At 39.5% G+C, this 20,025-nt stretch overlaps 2 protein-coding genes across 6 annotated transcripts; both read right to left on the bottom strand.

Moving 5' to 3' along the window:
- Positions 1 to 1,627: 1,627 nt before the first annotated feature.
- On the bottom strand, positions 1,628 to 15,583 carry tlk2 (tousled-like kinase 2). Of its 5 annotated transcripts, XM_007558056.2 has the most exons (21): positions 14,919 to 15,581; positions 13,863 to 13,945; positions 12,389 to 12,466; positions 12,219 to 12,288; positions 12,094 to 12,137; positions 11,882 to 11,980; positions 11,449 to 11,550; positions 9,193 to 9,285; positions 8,924 to 9,034; positions 8,685 to 8,821; positions 8,395 to 8,547; positions 8,235 to 8,301; positions 7,605 to 7,702; positions 6,741 to 6,822; positions 6,222 to 6,313; positions 5,630 to 5,719; positions 5,370 to 5,539; positions 4,790 to 4,928; positions 4,160 to 4,271; positions 3,927 to 4,034; positions 1,628 to 2,722 (listed from the first exon to the last, which is right to left on the bottom strand). In XM_007558056.2, the coding sequence occupies exons 2-21, from the start codon at positions 13,941 to 13,943 to the stop codon at positions 2,549 to 2,551; spliced, it is 2,100 nt and encodes a 699-aa protein (XP_007558118.1). In that variant the 5' UTR covers positions 13,944 to 13,945; positions 14,919 to 15,581; the 3' UTR covers positions 1,628 to 2,548. The 5 variants fall into 5 exon arrangements, with proteins under 5 accessions (XP_007558118.1, XP_016529886.1, XP_007558116.1 ...); XM_016674400.1 differs by lacking the exon at positions 9,193 to 9,285 and having other exon boundaries at positions 14,919 to 15,583; XM_007558054.2 differs by having other exon boundaries at positions 8,235 to 8,547; positions 14,919 to 15,583.
- Positions 15,584 to 15,727: 144 nt separating this feature from the next.
- Positions 15,728 to 19,713, bottom strand: mettl2a (methyltransferase 2A, methylcytidine). The gene is made up of 9 exons (XM_016674401.1): positions 19,501 to 19,713; positions 18,603 to 18,691; positions 18,154 to 18,422; positions 17,247 to 17,296; positions 17,090 to 17,150; positions 16,866 to 17,005; positions 16,653 to 16,759; positions 16,329 to 16,394; positions 15,728 to 16,202 (listed from the first exon to the last, which is right to left on the bottom strand). The coding sequence occupies exons 1-9, from the start codon at positions 19,650 to 19,652 to the stop codon at positions 16,063 to 16,065; spliced, it is 1,074 nt and encodes a 357-aa protein (XP_016529887.1). The 5' UTR covers positions 19,653 to 19,713; the 3' UTR covers positions 15,728 to 16,062.
- Between the last annotated feature and the right edge of the window lie 312 nt (positions 19,714 to 20,025).

Raw genomic sequence — 20,025 nt, forward strand, 5'->3', positions numbered from 1 at the left:
TGTGTTTGGGAGTACCAAACTCCCACCTATTGGACATGAACATAAGCAACAGAAAACCTGGTGGAGTTGAAATTATCCAGGTCTGAACCCGACCCAGAACATCTTCTTAGGTCCAAATTTAATGTTCTTTAGCTAGAAGTACCTAAAGAGTTAGAAGAAGTTGCTCTTTTCATGTTCAGAATTACATGAAAGCCTCTTCCTTTGTATGAGAGGCAGCCACGCTCATGGGTTGGACCAGGACGCTTCACAGCACTAAATTTGTCTCCTTTGGATAAATGATTTCCAGGATGTTCCAAACAATCGGAAAAAAATGTGATCTCATCTGCTCATCTGTAGTCCTTCATTATTTTTGGTGCTTCTTTGTTGTCTTAAGCTTGTGTAAAATTCTTTACCACAGCAGAAACAGATGCACTCACACCCACTTGCTTCCAGTGTTGAACAAGCTCTACAGCGGTGGCTACACGAATCCTCCAGACATCAGAAATGGATCATTATGGCGGCTCACATTCTTGGATTTTATTAGACAGCAGCTGAACAGACGTCCCTAAAGTTTTTGAGGGAAAGCTGATCCTTCAGGTTCACTTCTTCACACTCAAAGCCATTTTGGCCGTAAAAAACAGTTTTTCTATAGCTAGCTATTGCTAACTCAAAACAAGTCAGTTCATTTTGACTGAAACTGTAGTTTCATTTTTATAATCAGAGCAACAATATAATGGAAGTGGGGTTTTATTACCAATATTTTCTTTTTAAGATATAAAACAAAATATGCAAATTAGCACAAAAACCCCCCTGAAGCGACAGAATTTAAATGTTAATCACTTCCTGAGTTGTTCATGTTTAAGGAACAGTCATATAATCTGAAAATGTTTTCCTCTAAACCCTCACTGTATTATTTCATTTTTCATCCCACTGTGGACTGAATGGATTTTTTCCTCTAGTATTACACATTATTGATAAAAAACTGCATTTCTATGCTGGCATAGACTGGTTACAACTAATCTAAGCTTTATTTCTTTACTAGGAGCTGCTTAATGAGCAGACATAATGAAGGTGACATGACTGAAATCCACAGCTATGGCCTCCAATTTAAAGTTTTTCCATTATAATGAATCATGAAATTAAAACTCACTGAAGGTTACGTTTTAATATGCTGATCTTTAGATTCACAGGATCAATATTTGCACCAGACTTATGCTCTCGACAGCAATCAATCTTTTTTTTTACCCATTTGACTGCAAAATTATAGAAATTAACAGATGAAAGCTTTAGTCCAACATGATTCATTTATCTGAAATGCTCCTATTTTATTTATTCAAGCTGACTATATTGAAATTATGAGAACTGAAGAGAAATAAGCGAATAAACAGAAACTCTGAGAGGGAAACAGAATCACAAAGAACAGAACAACAAGCACAGTTTAACCAATAGTATTTAATGGTTTATGCAACTGTTTGCTAAGGCCCAATCTCCCCCCAACAGTACTATTAGATAAACCAGTCCCTTGCATTTTATTGGCCAAAAATAAATTCAAACATACCTAAATAAATATGTGTTTATGAAAAAAAAAAAAAAAAAAAAAAAAAAAAAAAAAAAAAAAAAAAAAAAAAGGGGGACCAAAAAAGAGGAAAAAAAAAAAAAAAAAAAAAAAAAAAGGGAGCACAGAGGCAGGGGGTTGTGGGTTGCCCAAAACAGTAACAATTCTAATTAAAGGCAACATGAAAACAACTGTTTTCTTCATGAACTAAATTACATGAACAGATCTTTTCCGTAAAAATTGGGTCAATCCTCAAGCAGCTTCCGCTCCATGTCAAGCAGCACAGCTCTAAAACCATTCGTTATAAAAACAGGTGGAACACTGCCACCAGCTGGAAGTTAAAAGCTTTGGTCACAGGAGTTTGACTAGATGTGAGGGACGGCTTCGTCGTCCCTCGTGGAGAAACTACGCGGGTCTGAATTTAAACAGAATCAGGCGCCGCGGCGCCGTTGAGGGTTCCAAACAGTAACGGCCCAGACTGGCTCGCTCGCTCGTTTTAGCTTCAGGGAGATAAGAGCAAACAAAATGTTCATGTTTGTGAGGTTCTGACTACCTTGGGCCAGAGAGGCTCATGCACGCATGCGCGTGTGTGTGTGTATGTGTGAGAGAGTATATGACAATGAGGCCTTCTGCAGTCCGTTCCATCTGGCCGAGCTGAAGCGGTTCAATACGTGGTTTTATTTTCTCTTTTTAAGCAGAAAAAGGAACATCAGAAACACGAAACTCACTTTTCACCAAGACAGTGCCGAAAACCCGACCCTTCGCAGCGCGAGTCATCCAGGGCTTTGACCCCCGGAACAATGCCAGGACGGGTGGGCTGGGGTGGATGGACATCGGAGGGTTGTGGAGGTGACAGTATCCGTTCCCAACCCCTCCTTGACTTCTCACCCACCCCATGCTGCCATCCGACCAGTTTCCCTCCAACTCTCCATGGCAAGGTGAGATGCTGTTAGAACGGGGGAGCCGTCCCCCGTCCAATCGAATGATCCGGTCAATCGTTTAAGGGGCATGAGCTCAGTTTGAGGCGCTGCTGTTGGAGGAACTGGATGTGGAGGCCACGGCCGTGCCGGAGCTGCCCGAGGAAGCCACTGATTTGCGGATGTGGGGCATTAGAAAGGGGTCGCTGGCCAGCTGGTGAACATCGATGCGGTCCTCCTTACGGTAGACCAGACAGCGCCTTATAAAGGCCTGAAGAAAAACACCATAAGAGGGTGGGAATAATGGTCAAGTATGGCTGGACAATTAATATATACAGTCACAAGACACAAATGATCAATATAAATAGATAGTATGTCTGAGATCAGAGGTTAGTAGAGAACACAAAAATTGTATTTCAGTAAGAGCAACACTACTTCAACGTATTTTTACCCAGGTAAAGGTAAAACGCAGCCATCCAAGAAATGACTCATGTAAGAATAAAAAAGTATTTGGTAAGAAGTTGACTCAAGTACAGAGTAACTGATCAAATGATCAATCATTTAATATTTAGAAATTACATAATCAGACAGACCAAAATATAAAATTAAATGGAAATTTTGGTATTTTAGGAACCAAAATGAAAATAATTTGCATAACTAACAAAAAACAAACAAAAACAAAATCAGGCAAAACAACATTTTTCCAAATCAGTTTCTTTCAATATAAAACATTAACAAAAACTGCCGGTGTGTGAATTTTTGATTAAAACAAGTTTGTTTTTCATTCAGTGGGTAGAGAACCCAGAAATTTTACTCAAATAAAAGTGGCATTACTCCATCATATATTTGCTCAAGTAAAAGTAAAAAGTACAGAGTAGTAAATACTCTTAAAAGTACTTTTTCCTCAAAAAAGTTACTCAAGTACTGAGTAAATGCAATCAGTTACTACTCAACTCTGAGTCAAATAATTGCACTGAACTCCAAACCAGAACTGCAAAGCATTCTGGGGGAAGGAAAGGCTTTGCTGATAAACCTCTCACAGCTAGCTAAGGAAGGTTGGTGGAATCAACTCACTCTCTCTTTGGTTACATAGCAACTAACTAACTCACTCACTCACTCTTTGGTTACCTAGCAACTCACTCACTCTTTGGTTACCTAGCAACAATCTCTAAAGTAACTTGCGCAGCAGCAGTTATAGGTTTTGCCACTGTGCCTCATAACTGCTTAAAAATAAAGAACAATGGTAGTATTTCAGATATTTAAAACAAAAAAGTCTAATAAATAATTATCAATATAATTATCGATATTGACTGATATAGAAACCTTAAAACGCAATACGATTTTTTAGCTATAATGTACAGGTAAAAATAGCCCAAAATTTATGTAATATATATTTTAAAAAAAGGATAAAACTTTTTAAACTGTAAAAAAGAAACTCTTGGTTGTGGCTTTGGTGATGCTATGAAAATAAATACCTTGGCTTCAGGTGAGACTACAGGTTTTGGGGGGAACTGAACTTCTGTGGCCTTCAGGATCGTGTTCTCCTGCAGGATGTCCTGCTGAGACTGGTTGTGACCAAAAGGCTACGGCGGAAAAGGTCAAAAAGAAAAAAAAAAAAAAAAAGGTGTTGGCATAAAGTCGAAATAATAACCGAACTCAAAAACTGAACTCGACACCAACAGACTTCTCGTCTTACTGCGACTCCTACCTTACGGCCGTATAAACACTGGTAGAAAATGACACCCACGGACCAAACGTCGACTTTATTGGAGATTTTCGGTGGCTCCTTGCCAACCACAAAACACTCTGGGGGCAGATACCTGGAGATGAAAGAGGAATTCATTTCTATGTGCGTAAATTTCACAAAACACACACCTGCAACCATTTTTCTATTTTCAAAAACTTGTCGTGGCCACACTAAAAGCAAGAGTAAACGTCTACACGTGATTCTCGACAACTAAAATATAATAGAAAAGTTTATTTATTTCGGTAACTGAATTTAATTCTGTTAATTTTGATGTTTATGGTTCAAAGCTAACGCAAAATACAGTTTTATTTTTTCTTCAGAATATCACGAAACCATAAAAAAAAAATAAAAAAAAATTAAAACGTAAATGTTTTGGTCTAAATGATCGCAAGAAAGACTGCAGAGTTGAAAGTTCAGCAAATTTTAATAACACTCCCAACTAGTAGGGTAAACCACAAATTGTCATTGCCACAGCGCTGTAATCCAAGAATAATACCGTAATCCAAGAGTTGAGTGGAAGGAAAAAGTGTGGTAGAAAAGTCACTGAAGAGTTGGTGACCCCCAGTGTGTCGGTCTGGGAACCAGTCTTACCAGTATGTTCCCGCTCCCTGTGAGGTCAGCTCCATCCCATCTACAGAGTTGTAGCTGTCGTCATCCATTATCTTCGAAAGGCCGAAATCTGTTATCTTAATCTCACCACAGGCAGTGCCATTCACAAGCAGGATATTACCTAAGAAGGGGAAAAAAAACAAAACAAAACAAAAAAACCCTGACACGAGTTGACAATTTTTTTTAAACTTCGTCATCTCACTATAGACGACGCACTTGGGCGCTATTTAGCCTCGTCTCTTAAAAAAAAGCCAGTGAAGGAGTTATGCTGTAATTAAAATTTAGTCCATCTATATAGTTGGATTTGTTTAGATAGGTTTGACTTTATAAAAATGAAATTAATCGACAGTCCAGAATTTTATTTTTTTTTACAATCTGAATAGTTAGGTAATGTTGAATCTTAAAAAGAAAAAAGGTCACAAGTCAAAAACTGCCTCGACATAAACAGACTTCTCATCTTAGTGCGACTCCTAGCAATTTAGTTTTATAGATGTGTTTCTATTCCAAACATGTGCCTCAAAATTAAAACTAGCAGAAAAAGGTAACGAAGGTGAAGACTGACCGGGTTTAAGGTCGTAGTGGATAATGGGAGGTCTAATTTCGTTGAGGTACTTGAGGGCGTTGACGATCTGCATGATGATGGAGCGTCCCTCCTTCTCCGACATCAGCTTGTGCTGCTTCAGGTAGAAGTCCAGGTCGTTGCCCTCGCAGTACTCCAGCACCGTGCAAAACCTGCTCAGACAGAGTCAGCGGGACGTCGGCGACTTTCATAGCTGGACGAAAGAAAAATTCAACAGTTGCACGCCTGCTCCAGTGACTTACGAGTCAGTGTCAAGTGAAAAGTAGTCGTAGAGTTTAACTATCCGTGGGTGATCCAGCTCTTTATGGATTCTATATTCTCTGCACGCATGTCTGGAAAAAACACAACAGCAAAAAACAAAAACACAATGTCTTTTGTTATTATCTAATAAAAAGGCTTCTTAGACATTTTCACATAAAAAGGATTCCATACATTTCCAGGCTGAACTTTCCAAAGTTCTTTTTTTTTTTTTTACATTCATTGTTACCAATTTAAAAAAATACAGTGAATCTGTAACAGGATACTTCTATTTATGGCAGAATACATAAAATTGAAAAAAAGAAGAAAGGAGGAAATCAAGAAAGAAAGAATGAAAAAAAAATAAAGGAGACAAGAAAGGACACATAGCAGCAAGTAAAGATTTAGACAAAATAAAGCTAAAAACTATAAATGTCTTTCATGCTCTTAATCTCCTTTTCCATACTTATCCGGACGTGAGAAACACTCAAATTCACTTCACTGCATTTCCATATTTTTCCAAGTCTGCATTGGTCCTCTGAATGCACGGTTTATTACCATGAAAAAAAATGTTACAGGAATGATTCAAACACTCACTTGTGATAATTTTCCTTCTTCTCATCCCTCCAGTTCTTGTTTAACTGGTGGATTTTAACGGCAACGTACCTTTGCTCTGTTAAATCAAAGGCCTGAATAAAAAAAGAAATAAATAAAGAAATCCCCAGTTAGATAGAAAGTACATATGGCTTTGTTTTGCTTTAGCTGCACCAAGACTCTTGCCTCACGTTAAAATGGCTCCGTTCATTAATCATTTTAACTGTCCCGACAGCAGATTCCTGGAACCCTGACATTTTGGCACAGTGATTAACCTCAAAACAGTAACTTCAACCTAAAGTAATACCAACTACAGCACGCACAGCAGACACAGTTTAACATCACAATGTGAGCTGCTCTGATTTTATAAAGCAGCATAGGACAAACAGGATCATTTTGTTACTTTTTCAGCCTGTAAAAACTATTAAATAAAGGCAAAACAGGAACACAATGCAGTTCAACAACAGACTGGCTGGCTGATTGTTCCTCCTGTAGCTTAGGAAAAGAAATGTTTTGTCTCACCTTGTAAACTTCACTGAAACCTCCTCGCCCGAGCAAATGGAGTAGCAGGTATCTGTCATTTAGCGTAGGATGATCTTTGAATCTAGCAAGAGGAGGAAATGATAGGTGTAGCGTAAAAAAAAATGAAGGAATTAAATTAATCTCAATTTTAGAGGTGAAACACACTTAATCCATATTGCAAAGAGGGAACAATGATTATTTCCTCAGGATCAAGTTGGTTTGGATCATTTTTCCTTAAATTAAATCATTATTTGAAAACTGGAGTTTGCATTTCAAGTTATCTTGATATTAAATTTACTTATGTCTCAATATTTAAAATAAATCTTTAAGGGGTCATTTTCTCTAGCACTGTAAAAAGTAGTAAAAAAAGCCTTTTTCATTAATGTAACTTCATATTAAAAAGCCTGTTTAAAAATGCCAAATACAAAAATGAATCTGGATTAAACAAGAACAAAAAAAAGAGTCAAGTTCAACCAAAAGTGCAAGTTTAGAGGAAAATATTATTTGTATTTAATATCTGTACATTTTTTATCAGCTTGTTTAAATGTTATTCCTTTACATATTAACATGATCAATACAATTACCAGTAGTGATTATTTACGGGCGATACCCTGGGATCATGTGAGTGAGCTTCATGAACGAAACACCAAGCATCAACAGAATGTTAGGAGAAAACGTCCTGAGCTTTGATAAAGATTTTAAGAACATTTTATCAAAATTATTAGCATATATACAGATTATTTGGCTAAATATCTAAGCTTTGTCTAATCCTGTCAAATCTGAATAATACTGTAATTGCATCTTGGATAAAAAAAAACAAAAAAACAAAGATTTTGTGACCCATGTCTGAAAAAGAAATCTTACTGGGAATTATCTTCATTGTGGATCCTTTTGAGCTCACGTATGTGAAGGTTTCTCACTCGCTCCAACCTCTCCAGCTCTGCCTGGATCTCAGCTTCCTCCTGCAAAGACAAACAAGAAATCCCCCCCAAAAAAAATTACCGAGTGAGAAAATTATTAAAATATCACAATAAAACTTGATGCGGTTGCTGAACGATAAATTGTCCCAGAAATTATTGCGATAAATGATAATATTGTCAGTTTGAAACAACTTTTAACTAATATGATAATGGCATAGTAATGTAAGCACAACCACTCCAACATCAAAACACCTTTAACTGGAACTGGAGAAATGTTTTAAATACTCTAAACAAAACAAATCAACACAATTAAAATGGATTATGAATCTCTAACCAACACTGCATTTCAAAAAGTAATAATCATTCAGCTTAGAGAAAACAAGCAAAAGTGGCAGGTAGTACAAGCAAAATGTTTCTCAAAATGGCGGCTTTTCAATAATTTTAAAGTGGAGCATCTCTTCAACAACTTGTCCAAATGGAAGGGATGGACATTTTAATTCATCACGCGATTAATTGATTTATTGCTTATTATAGCAGGCTTAGAAGGAATTTAAAACAACACATCATGCGTTACCTTTTTAAGGTACCCTAATCTTAATTTAAAGATTTCTTCTTGCTCGTGGTACTCCGCCTGCGATAACCTGGGAGAAGACAGAACAAACCTCAGCGCACCGTCAAACATGTCGACGCGTTTCGAACGTCGAGGAAAAGAAGAGCAAGAAAAAGTGCTGTACGTTTCGCTTTCTGTCCCATTGGTCTTGCTTTTGCGTTTGTTTTGCTCCAGGCTCGGCGGCGGAGTCTGGGCCATGGAAGGCGGCTTGCGTTTGGCTAGGAGCTTTCTCTGCCTCTCGATGTCCTCCCGCTGAGAGTTGATCCTCTCTTGTTGTCTGGAATGCACATCGTTAAACAACTGCATCTTAGTTCTCATAACTAAACGCGCAGTAGCAAGTTTAAGAGTTAGTTTTGATTCTCTTTTCAAGTTAAAACAACAAAATAAGAGCAAAGTTTGTGTTCATCTACTCACTTGATAAGGTTTTGGAACGCATATCCGTCTGTCCACTGCTCAGTGAAGGATGCGCCGTGTCTTACTGTAGTGAAATGGCCCAATCGAAGTCTATCCTGCATACTTTTATCCCGGCAAGCCATTTTCTCCTGCTTGGACTGAGCGGCAGAGAAAAACACGAACCAAACATCACCGATCAGCTTCTCGCGAAGAGCAACGTTTTCAACCCCCCTCGCCCCCGGCTCTCGTCAATTTCATACTTTTTCAATCAGCAGCTTCTTGGACATGGTCACACATTTGTTTAAGCGTTCCTTGTATCGTTCCAGCATCCTCTGCTGCTCATCGATTTGCCTTCTGAGTTCACAGTTCGCCTGGAACATAATGCACAGAGAGGCAGGCGGGAAATAAGCAAGGTGAAAAGGATTATTACAGTTCATCACAAATGCAGAGAATCGACACGTGCGTGAGTGGGAAAACCTTCACAGAGAGCGAGCAAAGTGGCACGGATGAAGTGTAATGAGATTAGTACCCGCAGCAAATCGTCTATTCGGCCCTCCTTCTTCTCCAGGTCAGAGTTCTTGCTGTTCTCCAGGGCTGTTAGTTTCTCTAAAGTAAGGTCGGACTAAGGAGCACAAAAGCCGTCGTTAATGGTGGGTTCATTCTGAGTAACTCCAAATGTTACAGTTTATAGTTGTAATCATTAATGTACAGCTCTTCCACATCTTGTTAATGACTTCAAGTACATTCGATTACATTTCATTACATGGATCAACATAAAGTAGCAAAAAATTGTGAAAATGTAGGAAATGATACATGGTTTTCAAAGTGTTTGGCCCGTAACTAAAAAGCCTGCATATCCACCCCACTCGAATCAAATGCGCTTAAATAAAATCTGCCTGCAGGATTCACCTGATTTGAGGCCTGAGCCTCAAAGGTCTGCAGCAGAACATTAATGAACAGACAGAATCATAAAGTCCAAGCGACACAGCAGACACGTCAAGAGATTAAGTTGCGCAAAAGTTTAAAGCAAGGTTAGGTCATAAAATTATATCAAATATTTTTTGGACATTGCATAGGCAGAGTCAAATTTAAGATGTCTAAGACCTTTCTATGTCGCCTTGAATGAAATCTAAGACTGAAAAAAACAAAAACAAACTATAAATATAGGGCTGGCTTCTATGGGTTGAGTCTGTATCCAGATTAATCAGCCAACTGGTGATATATTTGGAATTACCCATAATAGATGCAAAAAAGCTAGCTAGCTAGCTAGATAGATAGATAGCTTGTAAAGATATATTAGCAGCTAGTTAGCCTCAATCACCTTGAGTCACACAACACAATGAAGATGTTTACATGTGAATCAAAAGCAATAATAATAAAAACTACATACAAGATGGTTTACTCCTGCCATGTCAAAATTTAAGACTAGCAATTAGTGTTTTTAAGGTCAACTTACTTTTTTTTTTAAATACGTGGTCGACCGACTAACTGAACAGCCATGACAGCATTAAGCAGAAAACCACCAAGAAGCCCACAGTCACAATGGAGGAGCTGCAGACTTCTACAGCTCAGCTGGGAGAATCAACAGCTATTAGTCATCCACAAACTCCTAATGTTAGAATGACAAGTAGTGAGCCTTTGAAAGTCATAAGCTGCATTCACAGTCTGCCACAAGCCATGCAAGGACAAAGCAGACATGTGAAAGGTAGGGGCTCTGGCCAGAAGTGACCATAATGTGGCCATTTTTAGCCTATGAGCAAAGCGCTATGTTTAGCAGAATGCCAAAGCTGAATGTCAAACATGTTTTGCATATTGAAAAACCTGGTGGTGGCAGCATCATGCTTTGAGAGAGGGTTTTTTTTTTCAGCATGGACAGGAGTTGAGGGGAAAACAGACGGAGTAAAACACAAGGCAATCCTGGGGGGAAACCCCTATAGGGACGGCAAAATACATGAGATACAATTTAATTTAATTCAAAAATACTTGATTGATTCCAACGAAAAAATAAATAATTTGGGTTGATGGTTCATCTTTAAACAAGAGAAAAAAATTTCAGGGTTGAAACAAATCTCCCATTTATGCAAAGATTTTCATAGATTCATCTGTTTCAATTTTACCATCCAGACATTTGGGAACAAAATGTTCCCCAAGTTGGGATTTATAATCTCTATTGCCACAAATCCTGAGCCGAAGATCCTTAAAACCACTTACCAAAATGTAAATCATTTTGTAATCAGTTATACCATCATTTAAAAAAAAAAATCTTCCAAAATATCAATAATTTGTTGAGGAATCCAAGCCGAACCCATTTGACCCCACCCTGGGACAAATTTTCCATCAAATGAAATTCTCACATTGGAATGGTTTTGCTCAAAAAAAAAAAAAAAAAAAATCCAGTTTCCAGATGTGCAAAGCTGATAAGAGACATACTTCAACAAACTTGAACCTGCAGCTGCAGCAAGAGACGCTTCTAGAAAGCACAGAGACAGCAAGAAGTATACAGATGCAAGCCGTACTTATCAGATTTTCATTTGGGAAACATGAGATGAATACCACGTATAATTTCCCAGACTTCACAATTATGCGTTATTTTATGAGATTCTGTCGCACAAGTTTCCAACAAATGCAATGAAGTTTTGCTGTTGGGCGACAAAATGTGAAAAAAAATAAATAAATTTAGACGCGAGTATATTCACTGTTTATGCCAACCATGCGACTTCTCGTAAACTACAATCAAGTTAATTACACAAACAGGTAGTTAGCATCCAATTAGTGTGTGATGTACCTGTGTAGTTTTGTGGAGCATGTGAAGGACGACGGGCTTCATCGCACATGTGGAGAGCTCCGTGTTGACAGAGCTGATGGACGAAGGGCTTCCTTGCTGCACCTGGGAGGAAGAAACATTGTTCAATGAAGACGTTTCACTTTTGCTGTGAAAGGAAAACAAAACGCCCTCACTTTAATAATTCATCAGGATTTGGTGGGATACGTCACCACGAAGCATATCACAATGTATGCCTTTTTTAGTAGGACATTTTAAATCAATCATCTATTTAATGACCACTAGAACATGTGAACACACATCTGATTCCTCTCACTCGTGAGCAGACCTCACCCGCTGGTGTTAGTAACAAGCATGGAATAAAGAGAATGAAAAGGAAGAGCGTTGTGGAATAAAAAAAGGCAAGAAAAACACCACAGAGCCAAACAACGCTCACCGTGACGGGAGGGTTGGACAGAGAGTGTTGTGGGGAAGAGCGGACCACTGGTGGAATTCCCCTAGCAGGGCTGGTACCAGGACCGCTACCTCCCGCAAACTGACACGCGGGGAAAAGAAGAAAGAAGATAAATGGAAAGGCGAGTGAAGACGGGGTTAGAATGAAGGAACGAAAAGTTATACGGGTGAATCCAATGCGACAGGAGCACTCACCTCAAAATAATCGCTAATTTTAAGCCCCCTCGCTCCTGCTTTGCCTACAAGAAGAGAAGAGGAGGGCTCAATAAAAGGGAACGTGTAAGAAATGATGAAAGGGTCGTAAGTGGGGATTACTGTACCTTGGCTGCTGTCAAAGTGGTCCGCTTTGCGTTTTCTGACTCTCTGCTCGTTCGCCTTTTTCTCTGGAGTCTGTAAAGAAAGCAGCATAAACACACCGTGTGTGTGTGAGGTGGGGTAAAAGGAAGTGTCCAACACAAATAAATCCAGTCAATATGCAAGAGAGACTAACCTCCAGCTCTTTGTCACTAAGTGAACCCAAGCTGCACAGACTCTGATTGGATGATTCATTCTGACTCTGACCTGAGCCCTGTTGACAATAAAAAGAAGAAAAAAAAAGAAGAAAGGAAGGACTTAAATGCACACAAAAAATGTTCGACGTATGTCCATGTGTTACTACTTTCAACAAGTGGGAACTTGTGGGAAAAGGAAGACGAAAACATACGGTGAAAACGCTGAAAGACAAGAACGGTGATGGAGAGGTTTGGCTACACGCAATCACCATAAAATCCCAAATGTGCGGAGACCTGCATCGGTACTAACGCCGGTTCCCTAGGTGATGCCTGTCAATCAAATGATTCACATCAGAATTCAGCAGGCGCTGTCCAATCAGAGCGAGACACTTAGTCATTCTGAGCACACTAGAGCTCCCTCGCTGAACCCTCCTAAAATGGCTGAACATTAGGCAAGCTGCTGGGGATCCATTCCTCGCTCCATCTGCCACCTTTACAAAATGTCATCCATGTTTCCTCCTTCTCCTCCTCACCGCATTTTCAAATCACTATCTCTCTTTTTTTTTTTTTTACTATAAAGGCAATCATCAAAAGATGCTTTTTAAAAAAAATCTAAATAAAACAAGTAAAAAAAGAAAACTATTGTGGCTGTTTGTTCATGCATTCAGCAGACACTGTACGCCACATCTGCCTGTTTATCAAAAGACGTTTGATCCCTTTGTCCTTAACTTTTCTGCTGACTCAGTGCTTTACACAAAGAACGGCAGCGCCATCGAGCTATTCAAGGTCGAGGAGGAAGAGATAAGCCACCCTGTGACACTGAAGAAGCTATCGGACCACCAAACCATACGTCTTCACTCTCACCCATCTAGTAGAGGGCGACTGTGGCATGATGCCTTAGCAGGCGTCGCCATTTTCTCTGCGGCAGCAGCCATGCCATGCTCTGAGCTCAGCTCTGCCTATGGTTGGCACAGGGCCTGCTCTTGGCACCAACTCCGGCTCCCTAACTGTTCCAAGATCACCTTCTTCTAAGACTGACAGCTCCATCTACGTAGCGAGGGTGTGGGGAGGAAAAGAAGAAGAAGAAGAAGAAGAAAAAAAAGCCACCTCTCATTCTACCTGGTCAAAAACTATTTCCGCATTCTTCCTCTGCCCCCTACCAACCCCGTCAATGTCTGTGGCCTTGTTGGCAGAGGCAGCCGCTCGCATATACAGCCGCTACATCACAAGCCAGGGAGCGATGCCATGTCAAAGCCGCCAAAAAACACAGACACGGGCTCAAGCTTCTCCGGAGACAAAGAAAAGGCAGGAGCCCAAGCTTGTTTGGGCTACAAAAATGTAATAAAAACAAAAAAAATAAAAAATCAGACTGATAATGGCGGTAAAGTAAAACAATAACACATAATCATATAAATCTGTGACTAGAGAAGCATTTCCCCAGCTCAACCTTTGTGACATCTGGTGCATACGAACCTTACTCACTCCAACCCCCGTAAAGCGAGCCTCCAACAGCTCCTGTCGCCGGGGGTCCAGGCTGTGCAGTTCTTCCATCATGGCTGTGGAGACAAGAGCACAAATTAAGGAAGGCATTCAAGAGCCGGGAATATTCAGATGGAAGAAGGGTGACAGTTTCAAAAGACACTGGTTGTGATGAGTCATGGCTGTGTTTAGCTATATGGATGTGGAAAATTCCTGTTCTGAGTCATCAATAAGTTTGACAATGTTTGATATTTATATCCATGAAGGAAAAGCTACTTAACTGCTGTTCAGCAAGACACCAAGAGTACATAGCAACTATAAACAAATACTGATATTTCACATGCATCACAGACGAAGGCCAGATGTGTAAAGTCACTGCCTGGAAATTTATGGAATCACTTGATAACGCCTTGACATGACAGGCCTAAGTTTCATGGCGCTGTTATAAAAGGTCAGCAATGGAGGGACTGCCAAGGAACACTCACAGCAATGGGGAAAAAGCCACAAAGGACAATAAGTGGCCAGTTTGCTGACCGGTGCGAAGGTTTAAAATTACACGCCCAGAACTGGCTGCTATGTGTGTCTGTTACCTACAGTTTGCATCTATAAGTAAATATATTTAAGGTATGGATTCTATAAGTAAATAGTAAAAATCTTTGTTTACGTGCAACAAAATAAGTAAAGTATTAATTTTGAGCACAATTAGTGAAATATCGGTTAGCTAACTTTAGGCAAACGAGTGAAGAAGCTACCGATGCTGACCATCAGTTAGCAATCTAAGCGGCTAACAGTTAGCTAATGATGTTTAGATTGAATTTCTTTAAAAGGGTAAACCTAAGCAAGAAAAGAATGTTTTGACAAATTCTCATCCAAGTATACTTAAAACACAAAGCAATTTCATTCCCTAAATACTGACCGTTAGGCGTTAGGTTTCCAATGGGTTAGGGTTATCCTTAAAATAAGCATCATCTGCCACGACATCTGGGCTCACTGGAGCAAAACATCCTTCAAACGAAAATCTTTTGTCTGAAAGCCCGTTCAGATACTCACTGTAGTTAAGATTTTCTCAGTTTTCTGGGGCTGTTGTCGCTGAAACCGTCTGCGTTGTCTCACCGGTGCTCGGCAGACCCTCCCAGACTAGGCCGCATCCAAAGCCACGTCCCTCGCGTGCTGGTTGTTGACGATCGAGACGCGGACGCCCGCTGAGCAGCTTCAGGTAGACCACGGAGGATTCCGGCGGAGGCCTCGACAAAACTCCGGGTCTCCCAAACCCGCCTTTCTGCGCTCCTTAAGCGGGGATCCCCATCATGTCCCTCGCTCCGAGGGTCATACCGCACTGTGGTCTGGTGTATCTCGCTCCACACAATGGCGACCCTGGAGAATTTGCGCTTTTCGGCAGGTATAAATAATGTCTTTGAGCTAGTGTAGTTACCCCCTATATTTGTCTCCCCCAGTGGTGCGGTGAATTTAGGGTGCTGGCTTTTCAGCTCGATCAAAACAAAGTTCGACACCAGTTTCCTTCCGAGCTGCAAAAAGGATCAAAACGACATCTGTTTTCGGAAGTTGTGCTTTTGGAAGCGTTTCAGTTGAATCCGGATCATTTCGGTTCGGATCTCACGTTTTTGCAATGTAAACAATAATCAGGAAAATCTCATATTTTCTCGTGAGATCGTTCAAGTAGTTTCACCTTCCTTCAGTCCACGCCTGCCCCAAAATCTGTTGTCCGGACCAATAACAAAACCCCCTCCACACAATGAAATTTAGCAGTGCCCACCCCCACACTAGTGATAAATTAATCAGAAACTTCCCATCCTAACTGTGCTGCAGACATAGCATAAAATTATTTCAAATGTGCAAGATTTTTTCAGTACTGGGTTTTAATTTAGCATGTACAAAAAATGTGAAATACAAAAAAGTCATGCAATTTATTTACTTGAAAAATTTGCTAATTAAAACCAGTCTCTTTTTACAGCGGTTACCAGTTCTTTTTCAGATTAGGCAACTCATCAGGAGAAAAGTCATCAATTTGGTGACCAAGGGCATTTTTCCAGAAGAACATGCAAATAAAAAATGTCCATCAGGGTTATGGCAGCCAGTTCAAGAAAAAATAAAATAAAAATAAAAAAACTCCATGATCCCATTGTTCCACATGTCTTCTGGAAACAGCTGTAATCTTTGTCAGCTTAGGTGTTTCTCAACAAGGCTTGCGGTACTTGCACTGGATCCAAACCCTGTACATGGTGAGCTGTTTCCCTCTGTTCACCTGCAGCCGCCTGTCCACAAGGTTCTGCACTTTTTCAAGCCCAGCCTCTGCAAACAACTCATGAAGCTCATCTAAAACAAAGAAAGGCACAAAAATGTGATCATATTCATGTTGAAAGAATGAATCAGTAAGGGATAATATTAATAATAGTAAAAAAAAAAAAAAAAAACTACAACTGTAAAACCAGTCATTTATACCCTGAGTAAAGAAATAAACACGTGTTCCGTCCCCTCTGACATAAAAGTTTTCTGACAGACATCTCCCTAAGGAAAAATCAAAAACACAGACAGTTAAAAAGATGAAACGGTTAAACATTTCAAGGTTTGGCTGCAAGGATCGGCAGGTATAGGTATTGCTCAGAAAAGTCCTAAAGAGACCTAAAATTTTACAGTGACGTTTTGTATTACTGATTGCTAACAGTTTATGACAAGAGTGTGACTCATTTTAAGCAAATTCTTCCCAGCAGAACAGAAATCTTTAGCAATTCTAGACATTTTGAACCTTGACACAACCTGACTGACCTTTCTTGAAGCGCAGCTGTGCCATATCGTAGCGTCCATAATCCCTCAGCAGCATCACACCACCTGGTTTCAGCAGACCTGCTAATCTACTGATGGAGGCCTGCATCCTGAGATGGGGGGAGGGAGGGGAACACTTACACAGTGTCTGCAATATGCTAAAGATGTGCGCAAAAATGAAAGCGCAAAACTAGGCAAAGCAATATCCGTTCGTACTGGTCGGGATGCAGAGCCGACAGCACAAAGATCAGCACGATAACATCCAGGGATCCATCAGGGATGGGGAAACTGGCCTCGACGTCGCTCAAGTCGTGCACAAAGGCAAAGCAGCGGTTCAAATCGTACTCTGGATTAGTCTGATGACGAGAGAAACTCTGAGTTAGTCACGTACATGCTGAAGATCAGAAGAAACTGCTCTTTTGTGAGTCAAAACGGCTCACCTTCACTAATTCCACAGCAGTGCTGGAGAAATCACAGCAGTAAACAAAAAGTCCAGGGTCACTGCAGAAGGCAAAGCTGCAGTTATAGAGACTGCAAAAGGTGAGGCGTCGTCTTTTTCAGACACGATGCAACTTTTTTTTTCTTGTGTGTTCTTACTTGTTGGTCTTGAGTATTGGGAAAACTGTGTTGCCCACACCACAACCAACCTGCACAGAAATGATGTTATGTTTCAGGAGAATTAGCCATTTCAAACGGAACAAATGCAATAATGGGAACAAATTGGGCTCTGTTTGAATGTTTAGAGAATCTTAAAGAACAAGAAAGAAAATCATAATTTCAATTGGATTACATTCAGTTAGTGGGAGAAATCTAATGTTTAAAAGATGGTCACATATTTCAACTTGTTAGATGGCTTTTCAGAGTTAATCTTAAAAAAAATCACAATTTTGACACTTCTGAGAAACATTTTACAAGACTGGAACATAGAGTGGAAAGGATCTTTAAAATCTGTCTGGTTCCTTCCAGGTCCTGAGTCCTACGTGCTCTTCCTTTCCGCTCATCCAACAGGATTTGGGTTTAGGGGACTGAGATGGCCATGGTAGAAGGTGGATCTTGTATTCTTGGCCATATGTTTTGGATCATTATTCTGCCAAAACCCCCGCTAACAAAAAAAAGTCAATTTTCCAGCAGTTGCAAATGATGGCATGCCCTCTAGTTTTCTGGAGCTCCCTTCAAAAAATGTTTGCTCCCACTGAAAAACACAGACTTGAGTTAAAGGTAAGCTTTTCTACATTTTTGTAGTTCATGCAATAAAACCTTCTTCCAAAAGTTTTCTGTGTCCCATGCATCACATAATAGCTTTACTAAAACACACCTACACTCTGTTTAAAGGGACATGGGTTTTATTATTCAAGCCCATTATTTTAAGAACGTGTTTAAATCTACAGAACATCACTGAAAAAAAATAAATAAAATCGAACAGTTTCCTGAACTAAATAAAACTACATTTAAAGCATTTATACGGTTAAAATGTGACCAACTTGCTGCTAGAATGATCTCTAACCTCCAGGATGCGATATGTGGCAGAGGAGCCTGGAAAGGCACAGTTGTCACCAGACAAAGCTGCAAAATCCCTGCATTGTTTTTGTTCACATCCGTCCTGATGGCTGCTGTCCACGGCCGAGTTGTTTGGCTGAGATTCGTGGTTCAGGTTGCGCTGTGGGGCAAGCTCTGGAAACTCTGTGAAGAGCCAGTGACGGTCTTTAAAGAAGCGATTCTCGTGTATCGTGTAAAACTCATTCCAGTATTCACTGGCCCGGCTGTTGTACTCCTCTGGAAGTAAAAGGCAGAAAAGCTAGTATTAAAAATAATAAATAAAGCACACTTCCTACAACATAACACACGTCTGCTTTCTCAAAGGCCAGTATAATAATAATAATAATAAAAAAAAATCATGATTTAATTCTAATATACAAATATAAAATATATTAATTTTCAAAGTTACAGTCTAACCTTGTTTTTCTAGAGGCAAAGGCTGATTGTTTTCTGAAACTTTCTTCTTTGCAGCTTCTTCCTGTTCTTCAGTCCACTCAACATTGTCCCTGGAGACCACAAAACATTATTATCCCAACTTTGTGAATAATAAAGTGACTGACCGTGAAGAAATTGTGTCTGATATTTTGATGTAGTATATTAGGCTTCATTTGTATGTTTTTTTTGTTTTGTTTTTTTTTTAACATATCTTTATGCAGATTTGACCCAGAATTTAACAATTGCATTAGTGGCATCAACAACTATCTTTTAAAATAGTAGTTTCGCCCGTACAGCGTGCATTAAGGTAAAGTACATAATGAATGCTCACTCTGAACCCCACTGCTCTCACCTTCATAGATGGAAAAAAAAAGTTTATATTAATTTATTTGATCAAGGAATGATGTTGAAAATGTATTGGCTAACCATCAAATATGGCAACTTTATTACTGTCACCTTGATTTGTGGAGATACGACCAAAGTAGTTGATAATGATATTTTCTGACATTTAAAAATGTCTTATTTATCTTATTTTTAATTCTATTTTAATTTCTTAAAATAATTTCTAAACAAAAATAATCTCTGTTCATTCTAAACGACAGAACTTTTTACGTTAACAATGGGCAACCGTACTGCCCCCTTTACCGTAATGCACACAGTAGAGGGGAAAAGTAATTTTATGAGAAAACAGTCGTTATTTTCTAAATGTCGGCTTGGTTGAACGCAGTAAAGAAAATTACAAAAATATATAAACAAAATATCGCAACGTTACAAATGCTGAACTCAACGATCCAAAGCTAAAGATAATGCTGAAAAAGTCTCCTCCACTCAAAAGATACACATGATCCCATTCCATCCTGTTTGGGTCTGTGGTACCGACCATGCGTTGTGCTGGAAGACCTGCCGCGGGTCTGTAAGGAAGCGTGTCCCGAACTGAGGCCTTTTGGTGTCCTCAGAGGAAGAATTTGAAAGTGTCAAGCTGATTTCAGTGTTTTCAGCCTCCACTCCGTCCACGGTGCGGGGCGCCGCCATGATGGATCTGACGCAGAAGGGAGTGACGCATTCAGGGACAAGCGGAAAAGATACTCAAGGGTTGAAATATGCCGGTAGTTCATATTAATCAGTTAAAAAAGCACATTGCTTTTAACATTGCACAGGTATGGAGAGCCATTTCAGTCAAAAGTAAATAAATAAATAAATAAATAAATAAATAAATAAATGTAGATTCTGTGAACCTTCACTCCTCTAATTTGATCTTTAGATTAAATGCAAAATGTACTTTATTCTGAAAAGAGAAACTTGGACCACGGAGCAATAGTCCAGTCCACAAAGCAACCAAAAGACACAAGAGTTTGATGAACTCAAGACAGGAATTTCATGAATTAGTCTTCTTATAAATCAGTCA

Source organism: Poecilia formosa, unplaced genomic scaffold (genome assembly GCF_000485575.1).
Source record: "Poecilia formosa unplaced genomic scaffold, Poecilia_formosa-5.1.2 Scaffold94, whole genome shotgun sequence".
NCBI classification, from domain to species: domain Eukaryota; kingdom Metazoa; phylum Chordata; class Actinopteri; order Cyprinodontiformes; family Poeciliidae; genus Poecilia; species Poecilia formosa.

What these genes read in the sequence shown, in the direction of transcription:
- tlk2 (XM_007558054.2), bottom strand. Translation starts at nt 13,943, where the DNA reads ATGATGGAAGAACTGCACAGCCTGGACCCCCGGCGACAGGAGCTGTTG. An exon ending in CGGGGGTTGGAGTGAGTAAG is followed by an intron (nt 12,467 to 13,862) that starts GTTCGTATGCAC and finishes TATTGTCAACAG; the next exon opens with GGCTCAGGTCAGAGTCAGAA. An exon ending in GTTTCAGTGAAGTTTACAAG is followed by an intron (nt 6,314 to 6,740) that starts GTGAGACAAAAC and finishes TTTTTTATTCAG; the next exon opens with GCCTTTGATTTAACAGAGCA.
- mettl2a (XM_016674401.1), bottom strand. Translation starts at nt 19,652, where the DNA reads ATGGCGGCGCCCCGCACCGTGGACGGAGTGGAGGCTGAAAACACTGAA. An exon ending in CCAATACTCAAGACCAACAA is followed by an intron (nt 17,151 to 17,246) that starts GTAAGAACACAC and finishes TGCCTTCTGCAG; the next exon opens with TGACCCTGGACTTTTTGTTT. An exon ending in CTGCTGTGGAATTAGTGAAG is followed by an intron (nt 17,006 to 17,089) that starts GTGAGCCGTTTT and finishes TCTCGTCATCAG; the next exon opens with ACTAATCCAGAGTACGATTT.